Source organism: Arabidopsis thaliana, chromosome 2, assembly GCF_000001735.4.
Source record: "Arabidopsis thaliana chromosome 2, partial sequence".
In the NCBI taxonomy this organism is placed as follows: Eukaryota; Viridiplantae; Streptophyta; class Magnoliopsida; order Brassicales; family Brassicaceae; genus Arabidopsis; species Arabidopsis thaliana.
Window position 1 is genome coordinate 15,476,306 of NC_003071.7, and position 23,871 is coordinate 15,500,176.

The 23,871-nt window shown below is 34.2% G+C and overlaps 5 protein-coding genes across 12 annotated transcripts; 1 reads left to right on the plus strand and 4 right to left on the minus strand.

The window, feature by feature from the left end:
• Positions 1-2,975: 2,975 nt before the first annotated feature.
• MAT3 (methionine adenosyltransferase 3) lies at positions 2,976-5,107 on the minus strand. 2 transcript variants are annotated; one of them, NM_129243.4, is made up of 2 exons: positions 4,951-5,107; positions 2,976-4,590 (listed from the first exon to the last, which is right to left on the minus strand). In NM_129243.4, exon 2 carries the CDS (start codon positions 4,586-4,588, stop codon positions 3,416-3,418), a length of 1,173 nt encoding a protein of 390 aa, NP_181225.1. In that variant the 5' UTR covers positions 4,589-4,590; positions 4,951-5,107; the 3' UTR covers positions 2,976-3,415. The 2 variants fall into 2 exon arrangements, with proteins under 2 accessions (NP_181225.1, NP_001118458.1); NM_001124986.1 differs by having other exon boundaries at positions 3,071-4,590; positions 4,884-5,072.
• Positions 5,108-5,697: 590 nt separating this feature from the next.
• On the minus strand, positions 5,698-7,483 carry AT2G36885 (translation initiation factor). 2 transcript variants are annotated; one of them, NM_129244.4, is made up of 6 exons: positions 7,074-7,483; positions 6,741-6,838; positions 6,481-6,552; positions 6,266-6,390; positions 6,049-6,121; positions 5,698-5,966 (listed from the first exon to the last, which is right to left on the minus strand). In NM_129244.4, exons 1-6 carry the CDS (start codon positions 7,369-7,371, stop codon positions 5,862-5,864), a joined length of 771 nt encoding a protein of 256 aa, NP_565853.1. In that variant the 5' UTR covers positions 7,372-7,483; the 3' UTR covers positions 5,698-5,861. The 2 variants fall into 2 exon arrangements, with proteins under 2 accessions (NP_565853.1, NP_973615.2); NM_201886.2 differs by having other exon boundaries at positions 5,706-5,963; positions 7,074-7,401.
• Positions 7,484-9,313: 1,830 nt separating this feature from the next.
• Positions 9,314-11,146, plus strand: RAX2 (Duplicated homeodomain-like superfamily protein). 2 transcript variants are annotated; one of them, NM_001336612.1, is made up of 3 exons: positions 9,314-9,651; positions 9,767-9,896; positions 10,310-11,146. In NM_001336612.1, the coding sequence occupies exons 1-3, from the start codon at positions 9,393-9,395 to the stop codon at positions 10,938-10,940; spliced, it is 1,020 nt and encodes a 339-aa protein (NP_001324751.1). In that variant the 5' UTR covers positions 9,314-9,392; the 3' UTR covers positions 10,941-11,146. The 2 variants fall into 2 exon arrangements, with proteins under 2 accessions (NP_001324751.1, NP_181226.1); NM_129245.3 differs by having other exon boundaries at positions 9,397-9,651; positions 10,310-11,027.
• Positions 11,147-12,229: 1,083 nt separating this feature from the next.
• AT2G36895 (D-tagatose-1,6-bisphosphate aldolase subunit) lies at positions 12,230-14,144 on the minus strand. 3 transcript variants are annotated; one of them, NM_179941.2, is made up of 5 exons: positions 13,784-14,144; positions 13,501-13,601; positions 13,309-13,425; positions 13,126-13,227; positions 12,230-13,041 (listed from the first exon to the last, which is right to left on the minus strand). In NM_179941.2, exons 1-5 carry the CDS (start codon positions 13,989-13,991, stop codon positions 12,871-12,873), a joined length of 699 nt encoding a protein of 232 aa, NP_850272.1. In that variant the 5' UTR covers positions 13,992-14,144; the 3' UTR covers positions 12,230-12,870. The 3 variants fall into 3 exon arrangements, with proteins under 3 accessions (NP_850272.1, NP_001324752.1, NP_001078014.1); NM_001084545.1 differs by having other exon boundaries at positions 12,723-13,041; positions 13,309-13,422; positions 13,784-14,042; NM_001336613.1 differs by having other exon boundaries at positions 13,126-13,425.
• A 110-nt stretch (positions 14,145-14,254) lies between these two features.
• MEMB11 (membrin 11) lies at positions 14,255-16,517 on the minus strand. Of its 3 annotated transcripts, none has more exons than NM_001161088.2 (5): positions 16,410-16,517; positions 16,038-16,322; positions 15,541-15,811; positions 15,363-15,471; positions 14,255-14,796 (listed from the first exon to the last, which is right to left on the minus strand). In NM_001161088.2, exons 2-5 carry the CDS (start codon positions 16,280-16,282, stop codon positions 14,744-14,746), a joined length of 678 nt encoding a protein of 225 aa, NP_001154560.1. In that variant the 5' UTR covers positions 16,283-16,322; positions 16,410-16,517; the 3' UTR covers positions 14,255-14,743. The 3 variants fall into 3 exon arrangements, with proteins under 3 accessions (NP_001154560.1, NP_001323573.1, NP_181227.1); NM_001336614.1 differs by having other exon boundaries at positions 14,255-14,969; NM_129246.3 differs by having other exon boundaries at positions 14,255-15,471.
• Positions 16,518-23,871: the final 7,354 nt, after the last annotated feature.

A 23,871-nucleotide genomic window follows, 5' to 3' on the forward strand; every position in this document is an offset into this window, starting at 1 on the left:
GCTGTTGTCAATTTTTTTTTATATAACTATTAACTTATAATAGATATTTCTAAAAAATATTAACTTATAATAACTATTTTAAAAAAATATTAACATATGCTAACTAACTTTTAAAATATTAACTTATAATAACTATTTAAAAAAAATATTAACATATGCTAACTAACTTTTAAAATATTAACTTATAATAACTATTTTTTTAACAATTGTCAAAAATTTGTTAAATAACCAAAGCTAGTGATTAATTTTAAAATTATTAATCGGCATATGTATTGCTTACTAGTTACTACTATTATTTAGGAATTTTCTATCGAAGATAAATAATAATTTTAAATCTTAATCTAATTTAATTTATAAATAACGGAATCCACTTAACTCAATAAACTAATAATATATTTAGATACGAATTTAAATGTATGAGCATATTTAAAATTTATGTAACATTTTTTTATGATCATGATCAGTATTAATTATAGAGAGCGAATTTTTTTAGTATTTTTTTAGAATCTATAGTTGTTGTTTGAAATTCATTGGTAACAAACAAAAGAACATTACGAATAAATTATGGAGTACTTCCGAACCTCTTTTGTCTCACGGATCTACCTAAAATGAAGAACTCGGTAGAGAATTAAATTTTATAGTTTTATAAACAAAATTAAATTGAGAAAATGTCCCCGGAAGGACGATGCTGAAATTGAATAATATTGGAAATTAAAGTAGCAAATAGTATAATAAATGAAATTGTATAAGCTTTCACTATTTGTGTCGGTAACGGTGTGTTACGGTGATCGAGTCTTGATTATCGACGGTTGCGGGACCCATCTGACCGACAAAAATAATTCATTAATCCATTAGCCAAAACCAACTTCATTATATTTTTTTTGCTTCTTTAGTTTATAATAGTTTCCAATATATATGAAGATTAGATTATAAATAATTATATTGTTTCCGTGCATTTATCTCATTGCTTTTTGTTTTTTGTGTGGCGAAAAATAGTTTGTTTTGATGCATTTTCGTGATTACAAAAAAAACGAATAAATAGTGATTTGGTGAAAGCTTTTGTCTACCTATTGCGGACTGAGTTGTTGGGTATATTAATTTTTCAATTACTTGTAGTATAAGGATACACATCGTGAAATTTCAACGACATAAAAAAAAGAAGAATATTTCACTCAACCCTTTTCTCTTTTGACAAAACTGATGGGAACAGATTGAACTAACTGCTTTTAATGTTCTTGTTTAGCGATTATGAATTCTCATTGTATGAAGATGTGATCATCCGACTAAAACAATTAATATAGTGGTTTGTGTAAGTAATGCAATTGTAACACCTTCTTGATTCAAATTCGTATATTGTTAAATCATTGAAGTTTGTGGTAACGAATGAGAATAGTTTCATTTTTCTCGTTCTAACAATATATAGATATTTTTTATTATACAGCATCGAGAGTTCGAGTGTGTGAATTAACATGTGTTGGAGAAAGAACTATACAATTGACATGATTGTCAAATTCGCGAGTTACTGGTTAAATCAAATTTGGATTGATCAGGTTGAAGATCGTAACAAAAGGTCCAAAACTCAACCCAAAAAAATGGTCGTACAATATCCAATATATATGTTATCACCAAATTTGCTTACAAAGAGAATATTTAACCAAGTAATAATCAACCAACTTTATTGATTAGGGCATATGACGACAACATTTACATCAATTATGATCTAGGTAAGGTATTTAATAAACTATGGTGTGTAGCATACGTGGACTCTCAGAGGAGAGTGTCTTGACTCTTGAATCTTGATTTACACATACTTGGATGCATATATGATAAAGTAAAGAACCATGTCAATATGTACATAATTGAAAAACGTTAGGTCATGTTAGTGTTGATAATAATTTATGAGACTTTGGATGCTTGCACCACAATACATGCCCCACGACAAAATCAATGAGTTGAGTGATCGATAGCTTTCTTTCTAATCAAATCCATACATTTTTTTCTACACTTAATCAATAAATCTGTTTTTTGTTCTTTGTTTGTGACGTTTGGAAACCAAAAATCGAGAGATTTGAAATCTAAAATCCAAGCTACACGTAATGATTGCTAGGTGATATAATGTACGGACATAAAAGACTAAGACTTATCTTCTAAGATAGAGTTCATCCACATTCTGGTGGTTTTCTTTATCTTTTGCTGTTCAAAATCATATATTATATTCTCTTTACAAAATTCTGTTTTTGTAACAAATGATATATCTTGCATTTTGGAATAAGAATAGTATGGTTTTGCCGGAAAAACATAAGCAGTGCTTCCTATAATGAGTAAACACTACAACAAAGTAAATTCAACAGAGCACATTAAATCTTAAAGAGAGAAAACCAAGAACCTGACAGCGAAACTCCCTGAGGACTCAACCTATGGACTCTCGATAACGGATCCAAGTGACAACGAATGATGCTTTTAATCTCCATAATCAAAGCAGTTGCTTGTCTCTGCGCGGATTCTTGAACCATCTAACTCCTTCATCAAACAAGTTTGGAGGAGAAACATGGTTCCTTGCAGTGAAATAAAACCAAACTTCCGCAGCAAATGTAACCCACTTTGTATTGGTCGTTTTTTTTATGCTTCACTTTTTTCTTCGTAATGTACAAGTGTAAAGAGAAAGACGCAGAATCATAAATGAAACCATACCCAATTACCCATTATATATAAAATATCAAACCAAACGAAAAATACTAAAGAATGGAGAACAATTTGTTGAATAACCTACAAAAGATTAATATATATATATATTGAGCTATTAATATGGGATAATTCACCAAGTAACATAATGCTTATGTGTTGGACCAAAAAAACGTTGAAACTTTAAGGTGTCATCAGTTAGTAGCCACTAGCCAGATTCTCCTTGTATTCAACAAGCTCAGTTCCAGTTTCCTATGGCGCACTTGTGTTTAAAGGGACATCGACAAGTGCCCCGAAACCACTAGCGACGAGAAACTAGATGAGATGCATGGAGCTGGAGAAGAGAGGCTCCATGAGTATGTTCAAAGATACTTTTTTACAGTTCAAAGATTTCTAACTTGCATGATATTTTCTTATAAAAAAAAAAACATCACGAGGATGGATTTCTTGGTTACACAATCAAAATTACAATACAAGAGATTAAGAGGGAAAAGAAAAAGAAAAATAAAAAAGAGGCAAAAATTCAAAACATAAAACTCAAATCTTTCATTTGCAATCTTCGATTACCAGATATATGAACCGCTGGCCTGTGTTCGCGAAAACAAATGTGAATGGTGACAATGCAGAAGCTTTCTTTATTCAGTCATTTGCAATAATAATGGTATAATGATAAGTTCCCAGTAGTTGGGGAGTGACTCAACTCAGTTCTTGCAATTGCCAGCTTTGTTTCTGTCTAGGCCTTTGGCTTGAGCGGCTTGACAACCTCCCAAGTGAAGTCAGGGTCATCACGCCCGAAATGGCCATACGCAGCGGTTTTCTGGAACCTGAAGTTACCTCCCCTCTTAAGGTCAAGGTTAATGGCCATCATTCCCGGCCTGAAGTCAAATGCTTCCTTGATCAACACAAGGATATCCTTGTCTGGGATGGTCCCGGTCTTGTAGGTGTCAACAAACACTGAGAGCGGCTCAGGGACACCAATGGCGTATGATACCTGCACGATACAACGGCGTGCGAGTCCTGCTGCTACCACGCTCTTTGCAGCCTGCCTCACGATATAGGCACCGCTTCTGTCAACCTTGGTTGGGTCCTTTCCTGAGAAGGCACCTCCACCATGAGCACCCCAACCACCATAAGTGTCAATGATGATCTTCCTCCCTGTAAGTCCAGCATCACCATGAGGCCCTCCGATGACAAAACGACCAGATGGGTTCAAGTGAAAGATGGTGTTATCGTCAAGGTACTTAGCAGGGATAACAGGCTTGATCACATGCTCCTTCAAGTCAGCAGCAATCTCATCATTGGTGACAGTTTCGTCATGTTGAGTTGAGATAAGAACAGTGTGGACTCTAATCGGAATCATAGCTCCACCATCGTTCTTGTACTCCACTGTGACTTGTGTCTTACCATCAGGCCTCAACCATGGGCAAGTCTTGTTCTTCCTCACTTCAGTAAGCTTAGCACCAAGCTTGGTGGCTAGGACATGAGTCAACGGCATGAGCTCAGGAGTCTCATCAGTAGCATACCCAAACATATGTCCCTGATCACCAGCACCAATATCTTCAGGCTTCTTGGTCAAATGACCATGAACACCCTGAGCAATGTCAGGGCTCTGTTGCTCAATGTTAACCAAAACATTGCATTTGTCAGCGTCAAGACCAACATCAGCAGAGATAAAACCAATCTCCCTGCAAGTGGATCTAACAATCTTCTCATAGTCAACTTTCGCAGCGGTAGTGATCTCACCAAACACCATCACCATGTTGGTCTTGGTGCATGTCTCACACGCCACTTTGCTTTCAGGATCTTGCTCTAAGCAAGCATCAAGGATCGCATCAGAAATCTGGTCACAAAGCTTGTCTGGGTGTCCTTCATTGACGGATTCAGAGGTAAATAGGAACGTTTCCATTTCTACACATACACAAAAACAAAATCAACACTACACAAGCGAAGATTCCAGTTTCAAGATCTAATTCCATCAATTTCCGATCGAATTTGAAAAATTAAGCAACAAATTTCAAAAAAAAAAAATGTATAGTTTCACTTCCACCGACACATTTTCTGCAGAGTGATTCCAAAATTTTCCAGTTACAGAATCTAATTCGATCAATTTCTAATCAGATTTGAGCAATTAAGCTAAACAAATCTAAGGAAACAACGTCCGAGCGTCAGATCTAGTTTCAAATCGCGAAACGAGTGATTACATTAGCTACCAAAGCAAAAATGAACAGATCTAACGAAGAGAGTGACGATGGATCGGAGAAACCAAACCTGTTGAAGGAAGTAGAGAGGGAGAGAGATTGGAATCGAGATCTGGAGGAGAAAAATGAAAGCGATAGAGAAGAAAGAGAGAGAGATTTATTGAGAACAAGTGAGGAAAACTCGGCGCGTGACTCGCTCTCTGTTTGTTTTGCCCGCTCTTCTCTCGTGCTTCACATCTCTTCGGTTTATATTGTTGCCGGAGCTCTGATCACGTGTTTTATGATCTACAGTATTCTCATGTTTTTAGACCGTTGATCTTTTAATGAAGAATGAATGGACGGTGAGATGTAGACAACTAATGTAATCTCACCAACCCCGTTGTCGTTGGTATGGGTGTGGTTGGTGAGAGAGAAGAGTAATACCCGACAATACCCGACCCGGATTTTGACATCGTAATTAGATCTTGGTTATATATCCGAACCGGATCCTTTGGATACCACATGGACCATGCTGGCATCAAATCAAGGAGGAGTGGTTTAGATTTTTTCGAAAATAAAATAAATTTATTTTTTCTTTGGATTTAATTAGTTTTCTTTTCATTATATAAAGATGTTGGTTGGTGATGGTGTTTATTTTAATTTCCGCATTTGAAACTCTTTAATTCATTTAATCAACTTTTTTTAATAAAGTTTGGAGAAGCTAAATTTGCCTTATGTTTGTTTGTAGGAAATTTAGTTTAATTTTGGTGTTCTGAAGATAAAATAAAAACTCTAGGAAGTAAAATTCTTTGTGTATATGTGACTAGTAGTAGCAGATTAGCAGCCAATAAAAACATCCTTAGTATATATATAAGACATTAGTTTACAAGCGTTTTTCTCTATATATCTTCTTTTATTGAAATTTTAAGGCTTTAAAGAAAAAAATGGTTGTGGTTGCAGCTGAAGAATACAAACATAAGAGAAGAGATCAGTAAAGAATAATTAGAAACTGAGACCGAGCTGAAGGCCGAAAGCAGCATGGACGAGGAAAAGCGCCATTATCCCGCTCCCAAGGATCCCGTGCACGTTCCTCAGTTCGGGTTTCTCCTGCACATTCAACGAGTTTCTTGATCCTATAACTTAATAAATCATCAAGGCTTCACATTGCAAGATCGTGCAAGTACTTTACCTTGAACAAAGATGGTAAGATTGTTTGAACCGTCAATAGGCCAAGACCTATAAGTCCTGTAACAGCGTGCGGACTACATTGCACAAATTCGCAACCATATCAGTCGCCCAATTGATATCTCATTACTAAGTTAAAAGAGATCTTCTAGATAGCATAAGTGTTGTTTGTACAAGTTTGGAATCAGTAAATGAGAGTTTACTAGGTCAGAAAAATATACCTTTCGAAGATGGGTTTGTCGGAAGTAAGAAGGGATATAACACCACCAGTTGCTCCAAGGGCGAAAAAGAAAAACATTCCGGCTAGAAGCTTTGGGTGCAGGTCTTTTGCCTTTGCCTTCTCCTCCTGAAAATTTCAAGGCAAATGAAGAAAACAGTTTAAACAACAACGCTTCTTGTACTACTATAGTCAGATTATTTGGGTAAATAGTCTTACAATGTCATCAGAATAACGAATCCGGAAGCCTAGGTATGTTCCATAGCCACCCATAGCAAAAAGTACCACTGCCTGAGAGAAAACATATGACAAATCCAACCCATCACACACAAATACAGATGAATATTCATAACAAAACAAGAACAAGTTCTAAAGGAACTGGCTTTAGTACACAGCTTGTGGAATCTTGCAGATGAGGCAAAAGTTAAAGAAGCATGAAATTGGTATGGAGAAGGAAGCTAGTAAGTAATCAATCATACCATGTTCCCTGGATGTCCCCAATGAACAAGCCAATCAGGTAGATTCAAGGATTTTACAATCTCCACAACGGGTCCAAACACAGATCTTACAGTTTCGGCTGCCAATAGAGACATGAATTAGCATACTCATGTAAACTTACAAAACAGGGTTCTTGTCACAACAGACTTGATCCAATTCATTTACAGGCAGAGAAATATTTTGACTTCAACAAGTGTCACAAAGCCACAGATCATTGACATAGTTAATGAAATAACTAATTGATGTTTCTCACTAATGGTTACTTAAAGATTCAATTTTTGTTTGAAAGATTGGAGCTGAGAAGTATAAATTACCTCCAGGGAGAGAAGCAACGAGGAGGAGAGGCAAAGGAGAGACTGATAACATCAATGTCTCTCTAATCTCATTCTCATCATCACCTCTTGCTTCAATTTCTTCATCTCCGTCGACTATCGAAGAACACGCCGGAGTCAACGGGATCTTTCTCCGGCGAAAGGTAGAGAGCGCGGGAAACGAAGACACATTTGAGAATCTGGACAGACACTGAGTGGAATTGAGTAAACGCGACGACGGAAGTGATGAAGCAGGAGAGATATGGTTTGAGAGAGCGGAGAATCCGGTGATTGCCGCCATTGGAGGATAGAGCTTAGTGTTTGTGTTGGTAAAGTGAGGGAAATGGTAGGGGAAGGGAATGAGATAGTCTGAGAAAGGTGAAGAAAGTGACACGACTCTATGTTAAAACGCTGCCGTTTTGCATTTTTTCGCGTGGACTCAACACGCTCCGATTCCCACGTGACTCTCACGTGAGCCTTAAAATATGAAACTCTCTAATTCCTTTAGAGGCTTTCAACAGTTAGTATACCAATCGGATACGAGGTAAGCCAACAGCCCAACACGGCAACACGTACCCTTATTACTTTGGCTTAGCCACTGTATAATGTATAGTTGCTGTAACAATCAACTGTTAGTACTAAACAATAATTAAGTATTGTCTTTTAAAATATTGTTCATTCTTCTTCATATATAGTATACATGGATTACTAGTATTATATTGAATAGTTACATGTCAATTATTCATAATCGTAAATGTTAACATCGCAAGGCGATTTTCCATTATACACGTCTACTACATTCATATGATAGGGGAGGCACCTATTTGAGTGGAATATTACGACAGATGCATATTATTGTATGTTTATGTTACTAAAAGAGCACCTTTATCAATTATTAGATTAAGTATGTAATAAAATATTGGTAGATAGATTTCGACCTCTAGGTATTACCATGTAGTCACTGAGAAATCTTTTGGGGTAGGGACTCCATCTCAATAATCATGTAGACTAATTATTGGCAATATAAAACTAATTAAAATGTAACAACAAACATACAATCCACAAGTTGACAGTTTAACACTTCAAATGGATATAACAGAAGCAAAGACTCATCATACATCCATTTTGTGACTGTTTAATTAGTAATGGTGTTTTGGTATATGAAGCGAGCTACGATAAAGATAATGGGGGGTGATAGTGTGTTCTAGAGCTTACTGATTTGAAAAGTGTTAAGAAATTAGTGTAACAAAGTTATCTTTTTCAATTTTTGGAAACCCTCATAAATATTGTTTTGAAAAGTGCCACACCAACTTACCAACTTAAACCGCTGCGCCATAAACATTCAAATTTATTTTGCCATTGTATACATAAATGACATATGTTATTATATCTTATTATATATACACACAAATTCTTCCCATAAGAATATATGTATGTGTGGTGGCCTCGGGATCAATCACTTTTGACAATGTCTTGTGGGAAATGACTTAGTCAAACCTTTCACTTGGTTTTTTGGAAAATAAATTACACATCACTTTCACCTTTTCTCTGATTTTTGGTTTTAATGTCAACTTTTCGTTTTATTTTATTTTCTTATCACTGACCTTCGGGCTGTCCATGAACTATTTCCTTTTTTTTTATTGGTAGTGTACTAAGACAAAATAAACACCATAAATGTTTGACTCTGCATGCACCATTTTTACGTTTATATATATATATATATATATATATATATATATATATATAATTTATGTTTGTCATAGTATAGTTTCGTATACCATGTAACTAAACATATTATGTTGGTTCTGACTTTTGGTTGGTTCGATTTGGTTTAATCGAATACAGACCAAAAACCGGTTATATCGATCGACTAACGATTGTTTAGTCTCTTCAAGAGACAACCATGCATGTGTTCAATCGTAATGTGGACATTAAAGAAAACTTTAAACCATTTGTCCAATTTGTTTTCTTCTCACAAACCATTTGTCCAATTTCTTAAAATAAAAGAGCATTAAAGAACTTAATTAATTAGTACTTATTGAATTCTTCTTCACAAATTTGGTTTGTTCCTTTTGATTTCTTTCTCCACTATTCACAACTTAGACCAGCTGTTCTTGTTTTGCATTGGTGACCAAAAACACAACTAAAATTTATATGCACTGTTTCTCTCTCTCCCTCTCTACATATAGATATATATATATATATATAATATAATAATGAAGGTAATCCACATGGGGAGAGGAGAAAAAGCATAATGGAAGGAAAATAGAAAATAGGTTTCTCATTGACTTGAGCGTTTCCAATACATAGAGCAATAAATAGATGTCTTTATCTTTGATAATTACAGAACCAGAGAACTCTTTTTCTTTTCCCTTCTTCTCTTTCAAAAAACAAAACAAAGATATCTCAACCAAAACACTTAGACCAAGAGAGACAGATAGAGAGATGGGTAGGGCTCCATGTTGTGACAAGGCAAATGTGAAGAGAGGTCCATGGTCTCCTGAAGAAGACGCAAAGCTTAAAGATTACATCGAGAAACAAGGAACTGGTGGCAATTGGATTGCTCTCCCTCACAAAGCTGGTATTTTCATATCTCATGATTCGAATGGGTTAATTTCTTGGACTTTTTTTTAGTGTTTTCTTTGGGTTTTGGTTGATTTTTTTTAATAATCTCTTTTATAATCTGATGTATAAAGGTTTAAGGAGATGTGGGAAGAGTTGCAGACTGAGATGGTTAAATTATTTGAGACCAAACATAAGACATGGAGATTTCACTGAAGAAGAAGACAATATTATCTACAGCCTCTTTGCCTCCATTGGAAGCAGGTTAAGAAAGTCTTAGTATACATAGTCATTTTTCAATATTGATAGATCTGATCTCTTAAAGATATGAAAAGATTACTCTTGTTTAAATCATATGAAAGAAATGAAGAAAGTGGGTATCAGAAGAAAAGAAGAGACTATGTATGTATGTTTCAAGGATGATTCCATCTCAATTGTTTTATTTTCCTTAATTAAAAACTAATTTCTTTCATTGATTTTAGCTTTTACATACCCACCTTTTGTGCAGTATAATTGCCTCCTTTTGTGGGTATATTCTTTAGGTCATAAATTAGCCAAAAAAAAAACAAAGTGGAAGCAAATTCACTTTGAAAAGTATTGAAGATTTATGGTTACAAAATTATTTTTTTATTTAGCTTATTGTGATAACATAAAGGAGTTAATCATTGAAAATGCAGGTGGTCAGTAATAGCAGCTCACTTGCAAGGTAGAACTGATAATGACATCAAGAACTATTGGAACACTAAGCTCAAGAAGAAGCTCATAGCCACCATGGCTCCTCCTCCACATCACCACTTAGCCATTGCTACATCATCATCATCAGCATCCCCATCATCATCATCACATTACAACATGATCAATAGTCTTCTTCCGTATAACCCATCAACAAACCAACTTCTCACACCTCATCAGGGTATCATGATGACAATGATGGGCCAACAACAACAACTATTTTATCAAGAAGACATGGGCAATTTGGTAAATTCTCCAAACAGAAACAATCTCATAATGAGCCATCAAGAAGACAACCAAGAGCAAAGTACAAACAAGGGAATAATGTTGTTGAGTGATGTAAGAAGTGGGTCGAGTACAACAAGTACAGTAACAAGAGTGAAGATGGAACATCGTGATCATGATGATCATCATCATCATCATGAAGAAGATGAGAGATCAATGACCTCGGTAGTGATGGAAGATTATGGAATGGAGGAGATCAAGCAATTAATAAGTAGTAGTTGTACGAGTAGTAACAATAGCTTGTGGTTTGACGAAAACAAGACGGAGGATAAGTTCATGTTGTACTACTGATCTCGAGTACCAACTTTGATTTAATCTCCATATATAGTCTCTCTCTTATCTCTTTCCTTGTCAAAACCAAATATGAATTATTAAAACTTTGTTTTGAGGAGTTTAAACGTGATTCACGAGTCCTCATGATCAAACTCTATATTTTGTTGAACTTGCAACTGTTACCGTGTTACGTAAAATCTTTACTGATCAAGAAAACATTAAGCCTAACAAGACGATTTCTGTAGACAACCAACATTTCTATGGCCAATAAGCTTACATATATCTACCATGAAAAACATGTGATACAAAAAACTATCGTATCATAACAATGTCGCATCATTTTCTACTTGTTTCATTTTTTCTCTTTTTTCACTGTCTATTCATTGAAAACTATTCAAAAAGTAGCTTTGAAATTGTCGTACAATAGAAAAAATGTTTGCTTATCCATCAGCTAGGTTCATCACTTGAATCGAATTTTGTAGCTAGGGTGCGCATAACCAAGAATATACACCTTCGTATTTGTAGACTTTATATTAATCTATCATATAACAATACTCTAATAATTGGCTTTATTAAAAAAGATCAGAATATTTGGTATGCTACCTTGTATTGTTCCCCTCAACCTCATTAGTGAATCCAAAATCCTATCAATAAACACAAATTAAAACACATGCACACATACTTTGTATCTTACCAATTAAATTCGAAAACAATTCCCACTTGCATTTCTTTAAGGTATTATTCTTTCTTTAAATTCTCTTTGTATACACTGAATTATGTAATTAAACAACCAATAGTTGATCAAAGACGTCCGATTATATATATGTTATAATCATATCCAATCCACCACCACATCTATTATATATGTCGAGATAGGCCATTTTAATATAATATGGATCACAATAATAATTCAAACTATTCTTAAATTTTATAATTCTCATTTCTCGACTCAATAATATTCTTCCATCGAAACTGGTCGTCAATCGTACCGGTAAGAGAGTCGTACGAAGATTGGGCTCCATATTTTGCTATAGCATTATTGGTACAGAAATTTATAATTAACTTGTCCGTCAAATTTTGTTTTCTTCTTCGACCGACGAATTAGAAAAAGAATCTTCACTGTTTAAATAATCTAGTACATATAGTATTAATGTACATGCATGATCATTATATATTTGTAGTTTGAATAGTCTGCATTATAAGGGAATGAAGAAAGATGGCGTTGGAATTTGAGTGGAGAGGAACTTGACAAAAGGTACGACATTGCCTCTCTGTAAAAGATGCTTATCATTGTGCTAAAATTTAATAATTCATTGAAACACTATTACATCGACTGATAAACTTTAGTGACAAGAACTAAATTACTAAGATAAATTTTTTTTGGACAAGTGCTATCATTGACTATTGGCTTCTATTGCGATGAAAGTCTAATATGACAAATTCTGCAAAGTCATATACAAGAAGATAGCTACGGAAAGCTCAAACTCAAGCACAAGACTATTTCTAGTATTTTGGAATTCACATAGAGGAATAAAGTAACTCCTAGTAAAGACAAGAACTAGAGTTTGTGTAATGTTTTGAACTTTTGACATTTTGCATTGATCAATTTGCTTCTTCTTTTTTAGTACAAAATTGATATCCAAAGAAGGAAAGAGAGATATCAGCTGTGATAAGAAAGTTGGAACAATGAATGATATATACACACTTGCGGTTGAGTGTTAGAGCCAATGTTTGGAGAAGTTTGTAAACATTAAACATTGGCTCTAAATTACACATTTACATTTATACTAGATCTTAAAATCAAAGGATAACCTACCTTTTATTTAATTGATGAAATAAGGATTAAGGGGTATTTATAGCAAATGTAATGGTTCTGTACAATGAATGGATATATAAACACTTGTGGTTGTGAGTTAGAGCCAATGTTTTGGAGAAATTTGTGAATATATCACAAGAAATGCCATTGCCAATAAACTTTGTCTACGATGCCTCCACCGGTTCGAACTGCAAGGTGAAGCCTTTCTGCAGCCGGAGGAACCCCCCAGAGATATGGAACCGCAACTGTCATCGTTAGCTTCTCTTGTAAACCACTTGTGCTCTCTGTCTCTGTAGCAACAATCTTTAAAACACACAGAGTACTGATTCAATTAGACAAAAAAATGTTAAGAGAGAAAGAAAGAGAGATTTCATGGTAAATACAAACCTCTCCACCGTGTTCTAAGACAGTATCTTCAACAACATCACTAAGCATCTCAACAGAACGACAGAATCCAAAGATACATAGTCTTCTTCCCATATCCAGTCCCTGACATTGTTTATACACAATGCACTGCATTATCATCTGTATGTTCAAGTTTAACAAACCAAAAAAGTAAGCGTTGCATACATTTGTCGCTGCGATGTCAAAGAGAGCTCCAAGACATAGACCTTGAGCAGGATCCATGTAAGCACTTTCATGAAACTTTTGATGTTTTTCTAGTGATCTAGATCTCCCATGTTTCTTCTGTCACAAAACATATATATGATTACATAAAAGAGTAACAACACCTCTCAATGAAATGAAATGAATTTTACATACATTAGATGATTTGATGCGGCGAGGAACCATATTGCCACCAATCTGAACTAAGCCATCAGATGTGAAAAGTGTAATCCTTTCTTCAGGAACCCATTCAATCTCTGTACCAACAAAACAGAACATTGAATCAGAAACTCCATTTAGTCCAAATTTCATCTAGTGATCAAAAATGCCCCAAGTAAACCGGTTCCGGTTTAGTTACATAATTCAGATCACAGAGAGATCATCAACCTAGTTCGAATTTTCTAAACCAGTCATTGAAATTCAGATCACAGACGATTACCGTTGTTTGCATCGGACCAAGGGAAGAAGTTGAAAGCATCGTCATCGGAGAAGTTACCGTAATGTGATGCTTTAACCGCGAATCGTGATGGCCGAACGCGGGAAAGAAGAGATGAGAATCGAGCGGCGGAGGGATGAGATTGGCGAAAAGGAGAGATCGTGAGGTGAGAGGAGAAGGTAGAGAAGAGAAGCGTAGAAGTCTCTGCCATAACCACAAAGACAGAAACAGAATCACAGAAACAGAGAGATGCGTGAGGCGGTGGTGGAAGAAGAAGGAGAAGGACAAAACGTGAGCGAGTCTACGCCACATGCTTTTTAACGCCGATGCTGCCACGTGCCCCGACTTTTGTTTTTCTTTTCTTTCTTTATCTTAAGACAAAACTAAACAAACGGAACTGAATATGGTTAATGTCTTAATGTAGAACAAAGTGTATAACATGTCATATTTTTGTAAAACAATGTGCTATTTTTACTATATGCGTATATGTATGAGAATAGTAAAGAAAATAGATATCAAAGTATTCATCATGTTATATGCGATTTAAAAATTTCAACAAACGCTGAATTTCAGGTGTACGAATCACTCACTCATTGTCATTGGTATCAAACCAACTAATTCTAGACATTCTCCACAGGCTTGCATTACAACAAGATTTCTACGTTCACAGACTATTTTCACTGAAATAGGAGCTTCTAGGGCTTAGCTCTTTTGCTGAAAGATTGTTCTCAACGTGATCATACGTTCACAGACTTATGAAGAACTTGGATCTGATTGTGTGGAAATTGGAATTTCTTCCTTCAGGAGGTGATCTTGGAATATCAAATCACCAGACATAGAAGAGACACAATACTCACTGACCCTTGGGGTTGAGGTTTCTCTCCTCATCTTTGTCTACTCTGCTGAAAGATTGATGTCGGCAGTAGATGCATTAGCAGGATCACTTTTACCTTCGGAAAGGAGTCATCTCTTCTCATTTGACCTCTTTTGACTCAAAATTCCATGCTTAGGCTTATCTGGATAGTGAGGAACCAGACTTTCAAGACTTGTTTAAGGATTCAGAGAATAAGAGATATAACGAGGTTGTGGTTGGACATGTTAAGGTGCAGACCCCTTCTCATCAATATAGCCTACGCTTGTCATATATCTGAGCAAGTCCTGTGAAGAGCAATTGCTGTCCTAAAAAAGGCTAATGATGACAAGAAACTCATCAATCACCTTCCTAAATGCCAAATCCAGCTCTAGTGAGATTCACATCTCCTCCTAGTTTTATTTGGGGTTTGGTTTAGTTTTCTATCCAGGATTTACGAGTTTCTTGGACTTTCTAAGATTTAGGAGACATGGTAATAACCAAACTACCTAACATAGTAAAAGTCACTTTGATTCAGCTTTAGTTTTAGTTTGTATTCAATGCAAAGGAAACTATTTTTACAATCACAACTTGATGAGCTAAGATCAGATGCCAAAAATGTCTTGTAACAGGGCATAAACAACCATCTGTGCAACTAAGCCGTTTGATTTTCTTCGGCTTAGCGTGTCCATCTTATGAACAGATATAATATGACAAGTGTTGCGATCATACCGGCATATTTGATCCAAGTATCAACACGATTGCGCCTCTCAATGAGCCTCAGTACCGAATTGGAGAGCCCTACTGTGTTCAGAACATCCAAAGCTTTACGCTGTGCACTCTGAGAAACCAAAAACCCCAATGTCAGAAAACGTTAATGGCACCAAAACAAAATTCACAAGAATTTTACCTTCAAACGATCCCTTTGTTCAGCATATTTGGAGAGGATAGCAACACCACTAGAAAACGACTCTTCAAGCATTCTCTTTGAGTTCTTCACAGAGCTCATAGCTTGAGCTTCCTCATCAAATATCTGCAAAATGTGAGCTCCTTCTCCACTCGCTCTACCTAGCAAATCCGCTCTCTCTTTAGCTTCCAACATCTTCCTCTGATTCCTCGACATGTATTTCTCCAGACTTAGATTCAAATACTCAGCTTCTTCTCCAACTTGTTCAGTCTTTCTGCAACAAAACTCCCAAACTTGCTTATGATTTCAACACAAGAGTATACAAGAATTGCAACAAACTACTCTTAACGTTTAAGAAGCACTACTTCAGAGATTCTCAAACCATTCATAGATCATCCAAATTTGCTTGCGATTTCAACACAGAGTAGTACATAGAAGAATTGCAAGAAACTACTCTAACGTGATTCAGAAACTACTCTTGAGAGGAATGAAATTAGAACCTTCTCCAGAGATCGCGCTGAGATTTAACAGGAATTGAGCGCCAGAGAGTATCCATGTTAGAGCAGAGAGATCGGACCTCAGTAATATCTCGTTTCACGGAGGAGGCTAGATCGGGAGAATCCATAGAAGATGATTCGAACCTCTCTAACCTCTCGATTCCGTCGCGAGCCTTGAGTAGAATCCTTTTCGCACTACTATATACATCCGATAAGGATCCGCCTCCTTCGACGATACCAGACGCCATTGTATCTCTCAGATCAGGACTTCTCGTTACCGAAGCGTCTCTGAATCAGATATATTCGTATACAATGAGTAATATAACAAAACAAGTGTGGAGAGGAACAAAAGAGCGGATCGAAATTCAAAATCACCTGAGCAAGAGAGAGCAGACGAGAGACTTGTGGCGCCGTCCTGGAATTAGCCGCAGGATAAATCGCAATCGGAGATGTTACGACGAGAAAAGATCGAGATTTAATCGGAGTTAGAGGAAACAAGAAAAAGCGCTAAATGCTTCGTTAGGCCCATATCGAAATGTTTTATGGGCCTGAAGGTTAAGTTGGGCCAACACAGGCTTACAAATTGATCTCTATACTTATTTCTCTAATCAACGAGAGTTTTGTGAAGCATTTTTTTTGTGTGAAGATGATGTGGAATCCACACCTCCACTATTTTCTCCTTTACTTTTTCTTTGAAAAATATTAACCAACTTTTCGTTTTAGTCTAAAAGACTATGTTACATTTTTCGCATATTAACGTAGTGGAAGGTTGGAGAATCCTATTAATTTGTGTACCAACAAGGGGACAAACTGAAATTCACTATTCTACAAGCTCAAGAATATTTTTCTGATAGAGTAGCTTTAGTGCATCATGCCGGTATTAATATATAAAACCTATACTATTCAGATATATTTTTTAAATTACGTTCTTATTAGTGTAATATTGTAAATGTCATTATCATTTGACGAAAAAAAGGAACACCTAGGTAGATAGATATATATTACCAACTCCTCTTGGTTTAAAATACAAAGCGACACATCTTTAGTTATAAAACAAACTCGTAATAATACGATATTGTTGTTCTTGTAATAGTGGTGGAAAACATTGCAGTAGCTAAAAGTTGCCGATAGATGTTTCGTTTCATTTTCGTCATCGTCAAATTATAACTAAATGTTTGAACGTAGGAAGAGACTGGAGGTTGGCGGTAAGTAATAGTCTAATAGATTGAGTTCACTAATCTCTAGTGTTATTCTTGTGAACACTTACTTACGTGAAATGTATGAAATAAACTTTGAAGTTTCAACGATTCACGTGTACCCTTGTTTACATGAAAGATATGTGATAAATTTCAATGATTCATTTTGTGTGAAACTTCAATTGTCACTAGTTAGGTACAAGGTTGTTTCATAAGAATAGTAAGATTGGAAATTTAGTGGTCCAAGATGTTTCCTATTATTGAGTGGACTTCCCCCGTACATCTTTTTTTGCACTTCTCTTTTTTTTTTTTTGCATATTTGATTAGGTTTTCGTTTTAATTAGGTTGTCTTTGATTTTTGTTCATTGTATCTTTCCTATGACTTATATCACACAACAACGCCCCAGTCCCACCACATTTCACAATCACAAAAGTCATATTCACATGCATGTGCGGATCGATATTTTACATACAGTCAATCATAAAGTTCTCACAAATCCAGGTAGAACAAAATATTCTTCAAAATTAGCTGAGCACAAAACTTGTTTCACTTTCTTTCCTTTTTCTTTTTAGGCAAACAAACTTGTTACATTACTTGTTTTTTTACTTAGTGTATGTATACAGTCTACTTTTGAAAGGACACTTAAGTGAAATTAGGCAAATTAAATGTTTCTAAAGTTTCGTTATATAACTGAAGTGATGTTTAAACAATCTCTACTTAAAATGCATGTATGAGATTTAAAACAATCATGAATTATAAGCATGATACATGTAGGTACAAAGTTATCTGAAAAAATGAAAAGGAAATCGTATTTGGATAAGTTCGAGTTCGACCAATCAATCAGTAAAGGAAACAAATTCAGATATGGACATATACATATGTCTTCACCAAAAGCAATAAGGTCGTTTCATACACTTTCTAGGCATTTGCTAGATGTCACGGATACGTGAATGAGATGGACCCTTGAAACTCTAGCTACTACCATATTTCATTTGTTTTATTTAGTTTCAATAATAATTTAAGAGGTACAAAAATGATAGAATAGAAAGGAAAAAAAAGTTTGGGAAAGTAGTAAGATAACGGAAGAGGATTAGTGCACACATGCTTTCCATTTTCCAAAGAGCTAACGTTTGTTTCTCTATCATATCCAAGTTTTCAATGCTTCTGGATTAACATTATTGCGTTTCATATGGTCATAGCGATGATTTAAGAAGGAGCTAATCACTAATCAAATGTCTAAAAGATGGGAGGATATTGATCCTAATTCCTACAAATCCGAACCACCTGTATCATTGAAAAAGTTTATACAAGTTTTGAATGATGAGCTAGTCTTCATTTAATTAACAACATGCATTGAGTAAACCTCGAATTAAATTTTGAAAACATGTAAAAGTGTTGGGTGTACGTATTTTGGAAATAAATCTAGTTGTGCGTAAGTTGGCTGAGTGGTCTAATAAATGGATAAAATCATAAAAGCATCAACAAACAAACAAAAAATGACATCTCATGACCGTACAATCATACAATTAGGGTTAACGTGCAAATATAAAGCTTTCACAAAAAGAAAAAAGATATAATTCTTGATTGGAAAGAAAATTCATGAAAATAAAAAATTTCAAAAAATTTATAATGTATATTGAAAATAATTGACATCGAGCAAGCTAACATTTAGAGAAAAAAATGAATAGACTTTTTTTTAGTGCAAAAAAGAAAGAGAAAAAGTCATTATGAAATGAATTAGAGTGATTGGATGCAACACAGTGGCAATGGAGAAAAATGATATATAATAAAGAAATAATAACAAGATATTCTTAGATGATTTATCGTTTATTTAAATAGTATAGCAGGTGGAAGATGGAAATATGGAATAAGAACTGTTAAGGTTTCAGAGAGATATACAATATCGGTTTAGAGGATCAGATGACATCGTAAGTTAATCTGAACCTAGGTGGGAAAGCTGAGAAATAGAGAATTAAAAATTTAGAGAAAAGGGATTAAAGCAAAGTGGTGACACATATGAACAAGCCAAACACAGATTAATTTAGAACTAACATGCTCACACATGCCTCTCCACCCGCCAATATGTGAGTGTAACTATTTCATGAAAATTAATTATATTATTTTTATTGAATGCACTCTTAAAAGGACTGTCTTATAGTTCTCTAAAACTATATATGTACGAAACCTGACAAATAAAGATGGGAGATTCACAACACCAAGATTCCTTAACCTTTACAATAATTGAAACAGTCGTGAAGGCACTTGCGAAATTTCCAGCCCACTCATATGGCATATAACTAATTATTAGATTAAAATTCAAAAACTATTAGCCAATTATTAAGACAAAAAGCATAATATTAAATTACAAAGTAAATATTAATCTAAAAAGTGACTAGAAAATTTGCATATAAACAAAGACGACGAACATAAAGAGAAAAAAACGAAGGAAGGGCACGTGTGGAGAGTTTTGCAGTGATTTTTCTTCAGTTTTGGTGGAAAACATCAAACTAGACTTCTTATTTCTCTTTTGCTCAAAAAAAAAAAAAATATTTATCAATTATTTTGCTGTAATTGATAGGTTTCCCTTTAGTTTATGCATAAGTTTATCTATATTTGATCGACTCACTATTAATAATTTAGCTCATATCATTTTTTTCTTAAACAGTTAATTTAGTTTCTTTAATAAATTTGTTTTCATCATAAATTTCGTTTTGAAAAAGAAAATAAAAACAGAACTTATACTGAAAAGAATAATGATGAAAACTATATTTCCAACCTCTTTATTAATCACCAGATACGAGTTAATCCAGTTTCTTAAATATTGCCAACCGATAAATATATACTCTTTTATAAAATTTGTTAGCATTAGGAATTTGAAAACTATGGTTATATATGTGTGTATAAAAATAACAAATGGTGTTTTTGGGTTGTCCTGGACTCCAGAAAAAATTATGGGCCAAATGTTTGTAACTCCTACGGTTTATAATATAAAACATATAAATAATTTAATTTTTCGTAATTAAAATGAATGTTCAGACTCATCGATTGCACATAGTAAATTTTGAAAATGGAAGTCATACCTGTTTTTAGTGCAATAATTAAGATTGAACCCCATAGATAAATTATGTTAATTCCATTATATATGGTATTATCAGTTTTGCAAATGCTTTCCATGCATAAGCTGGCGAATCAATGTTCATTTGTCGTCATATTGCTTTATTTTATTCCCTTCATAATTAACTTTTATGGGGATTATTCCACTAAAATCAAAAATCTCAGTGCCGTTACAAAAGTTAGACATTGGTTTTTTTTTTTTTTTAAACAATAAAAAATCTCAGTAGATGGGATTCGCCACTCGTGAATATCCCTCACACGTTCTAGCTAGTCATATAGGTTGCTGCTAAGGCGAGGCTGTCTCCATTGTACCATCTCGAAAGGAAACAATGCAATACCTCAACATCGACAGAGTCCATAATGCAATCCATGAAATAATTTCATAATATATAGTAACAAAAATATTAACTATTTCCTTACATGCGAAAACGTAGACGAACAATAACCAAATAACTAACAAACGTGACTATGCCTAAATTTAGAAGCTTTATTGCGAGTTAAACTTTAATAACGATATGACATGAGAAAATTGAATTATTTTATAATAACATCATTATTTTTCCACACTGTCTGTCCTTGTTATCGGATCGACAAAGCAATGTGAGTTCTCCTATCTCATTGTTCAGATTTCAAGTAAAAAGTTTGGATCTAATTTGACTGAGTCAATAATCGTAGAGTTTCTTGTTAATGAGATAATTGAAGTTTTTACTTCAGATTCGCGTAATTTCAAAATGTTTTTTATTAAAGTTTTCCTCTAAGAAAGTCAAAAGGAATAAATGTGTAAACAGCAAAATCAATGAATGCGACTTTTGATAGATTTAATTGTTAATTTGCTAGTCCTCGAAACATTAAAACAGTGTAAGAAAATGTCTTCTACTTCTTTGCCAACAGAAAATTTTAATCAACTAATCTTCATCTCATTTATTCTATTAAATTATCAATTTTTAAAACTTTGATGGATGTGATTATCTGGAATCATTTGACTAATGAAGAATGCGTTGACTTCATGAATCTTAGTTTTTTTCTGCCTCAAAATAGTAGTAATTCTAAGTTTCTAACCATACGAACTTCAGTTTCAACCAAAAAAAAAAAGCTATTAAAACCAATTAAGTACATAATTAAACAATTGATTAACCCTAAATTAATGAAAAATGTCATCAAGAGAGTTAAGGAAATTCGGGCATAATGAGTGTCACGTCCACCACTTTTCAATAGAGGTACTTGAGTGGGCATTCGAGTATTTTTGTTTTGTCTCTAATTCAAATTCTACAAAAACAAATACCACTCACACTCATGTATGTGTTGGTGTATATATCCAAGAGTGTGTGATATGCGTCTTCTTTTTGTTCTGTGTCACCGATCTTATTAATATAAAGATACCGAAAATTATATATAATCCCTTTGTTTGGGGAGGGAATTTGGACCACATAACTTTATATTATCATATACTTAGTTGTTAATAATTTACTTTAATAATAGCTTTCCTGAATAGAGACTATGCAGGAGCACATGATCTCTGATTACTAAGATAAAATATGATTAGAATTGATGAATGACCTTCAATTTGACTAATATGTTGCTGTAATATCGAGTTTGCTATGAAGAAGGAACTGGAGCTTGAATTCGCGAACCACAATTAAGGCATGGCTAATAATATTGGAGTAGTTAGTTCTTTGGTTTGTTGAACAAAAAAAAAATACGTTAGTTCTTTGGTTTTGTTGTTGGTCTAAAATCCGTTCGGAATAACTGTATATAGACTCGAGTTTACTCGTTTCTCTTTATTCGATAATTTATTTGGTTTTGATAATATTATTTTTGTAAAATGTGTGGTTGAAAAGAAAAATAAAACTTATTTCGGAAATTATAGTTATATAATAAAATGAAAAAGAAAATCCACCTTGTCGCATTAAATAATCATCAAGTACAAGTGGTGAAGTCAATCTCAACCGGTAAGATAAGTCAATATGTTTGCATGGATATGTGTCTATAACAAAAACCAATACGTATTTGCATTTATATTCACACGGACACGATATTACTTTCTGTGTTTCAATCTTTCAGATGTAAGTAATGACCGGATCTGATTGCAAGAGTCGGAAATTACCTTACTTTCAATTTATTACCACTTTCCATTTACGTGAGTGTCCTATGTACCAATTCGAGTCTCCCTGAAGTTAATTTTAGTGTGTTGTCATTTTAACCTTATTTTGTTTGACATGCACCGTACGTAACATATCCATATTTCTACCTACGGCTTAAATAGTTAATTTTGTGTTGTAAAAAACTGTTTGATGAATAATGAAAATTTACTATTGGAAGGTCTCTTATATAGCATATTCACAATCACCTAAAGTTCTGATAAAATTTAACGTCTTATTTAAACATATTAAAAAGGTGGTGTTTTAGAAGCATCCGAAAATATTAAAGTGGTTTAGTTATGATTCAGGTGATTGAAGTAACAATGGAATGATATTTAACTTTTATAATATCTTTGAAGGCAATCCGTCGTGAATTATGTTAACATCAGTGACTTTTGTGTAAGTGAAGATAAAAGTATGCATCAAAGTCAGAGGACATGTGTTGATCTCGTGGATAAATAGACTGATTTCCTTGAAATTACGACACCATTATTACAAGACACCAAATATAACTTCTATTTACAAAGTCAGGTTTTTCGTTGTGCTCTATTCAACGGGACAAGGTCATGGAAGGTGTAGTAGCTAAGTTAACCCTAATGTCAGGATCGTAGTAGCTTCTCTGCAGTCTGCGAATATTGTCTCCATTCACTGTTTAGGAAAAACCAAGTGGGCCAATGACTGTAGTAACTTTTTAAAACAAAGGATTTTTAACCAAATCCATTTCGTTTAGTTGGACAAAATGATTAATTAGGATAATAAAAAGTAGGGTAGGTTTTGTTTTCAACAAACGGGCAAAATCACCGACGTGACTTTCGGTTAACAAACAGATTCGATTCTTGAAATTAGTTTAGGTGAAAATAATTCAGAAATAAATTTTCTTCTACGCATGAGTAAAAAAAATATATATTACATTTCCAAAATAAACGTTTTTAGTCCAAAAAAAAAAATGTCAGAGTGATAGAAAACAGGAAAGATGACTATGAAAATCCACCTTCATTGTTAGTGTTACATGGTTATTTCAAGGGTTTTGATCAACGACATAATCCATTGTTTTTAGGCTTTTTCAGGTGAAACCATAGTTAAAAGTTTTTTTTTTCACTATTATGATGAGAGTGGAGTTCTTTTTTTGCATACGTATTACACATAATTAAAAAGATTATATGACAATATTGTTAAGCCGTTATAATCAATCAGCTACTATATGCCCTTTATTTTGCTAATTATCTCAAAAAAAATCATAGAGAAGTTGCACTCGTCATTGTACTCTTGACATTTACTAATTAAAAGATTTCTTCTGCATAAGAAAATGAGGAGACAATTTAAATTTGGATCTCTAGAGGCGTGATTAAAGCAGTTCTTTCCCACAAAAGATGGCTTTCATTATATTA

What these genes read in the sequence shown, in the direction of transcription:
- MAT3 (NM_129243.4), bottom strand. Translation starts at nt 4,588, where the DNA reads ATGGAAACGTTCCTATTTACCTCTGAATCCGTCAATGAAGGACACCCA.
- AT2G36885 (NM_129244.4), bottom strand. Translation starts at nt 7,371, where the DNA reads ATGGCGGCAATCACCGGATTCTCCGCTCTCTCAAACCATATCTCTCCT. An exon ending in CGTTGCTTCTCTCCCTGGAG is followed by an intron (nt 6,839 to 7,073) that starts GTAATTTATACT and finishes CTCTATTGGCAG; the next exon opens with CCGAAACTGTAAGATCTGTG. An exon ending in GGGGACATCCAGGGAACATG is followed by an intron (nt 6,553 to 6,740) that starts GTATGATTGATT and finishes GTTTTCTCTCAG; the next exon opens with GCAGTGGTACTTTTTGCTAT.
- RAX2 (NM_001336612.1), top strand. Translation starts at nt 9,393, where the DNA reads ATGTCTTTATCTTTGATAATTACAGAACCAGAGAACTCTTTTTCTTTT. An exon ending in TGCTCTCCCTCACAAAGCTG is followed by an intron (nt 9,652 to 9,766) that starts GTATTTTCATAT and finishes TGATGTATAAAG; the next exon opens with GTTTAAGGAGATGTGGGAAG. An exon ending in TTTGCCTCCATTGGAAGCAG is followed by an intron (nt 9,897 to 10,309) that starts GTTAAGAAAGTC and finishes TTGAAAATGCAG; the next exon opens with GTGGTCAGTAATAGCAGCTC.
- AT2G36895 (NM_001336613.1), bottom strand. Translation starts at nt 13,991, where the DNA reads ATGGCAGAGACTTCTACGCTTCTCTTCTCTACCTTCTCCTCTCACCTC. An exon ending in TTGGTCCGATGCAAACAACG is followed by an intron (nt 13,602 to 13,783) that starts GTAATCGTCTGT and finishes TTGTTGGTACAG; the next exon opens with AGATTGAATGGGTTCCTGAA. An exon ending in GCCGCATCAAATCATCTAAT is followed by an intron (nt 13,426 to 13,500) that starts GTATGTAAAATT and finishes GTTTTGTGACAG; the next exon opens with AAGAAACATGGGAGATCTAG.
- MEMB11 (NM_001161088.2), bottom strand. Translation starts at nt 16,282, where the DNA reads ATGGCGTCTGGTATCGTCGAAGGAGGCGGATCCTTATCGGATGTATAT. An exon ending in CAGCGCGATCTCTGGAGAAG is followed by an intron (nt 15,812 to 16,037) that starts GTTCTAATTTCA and finishes GTTTTGTTGCAG; the next exon opens with AAAGACTGAACAAGTTGGAG. An exon ending in AACAAAGGGATCGTTTGAAG is followed by an intron (nt 15,472 to 15,540) that starts GTAAAATTCTTG and finishes TTGGTTTCTCAG; the next exon opens with AGTGCACAGCGTAAAGCTTT.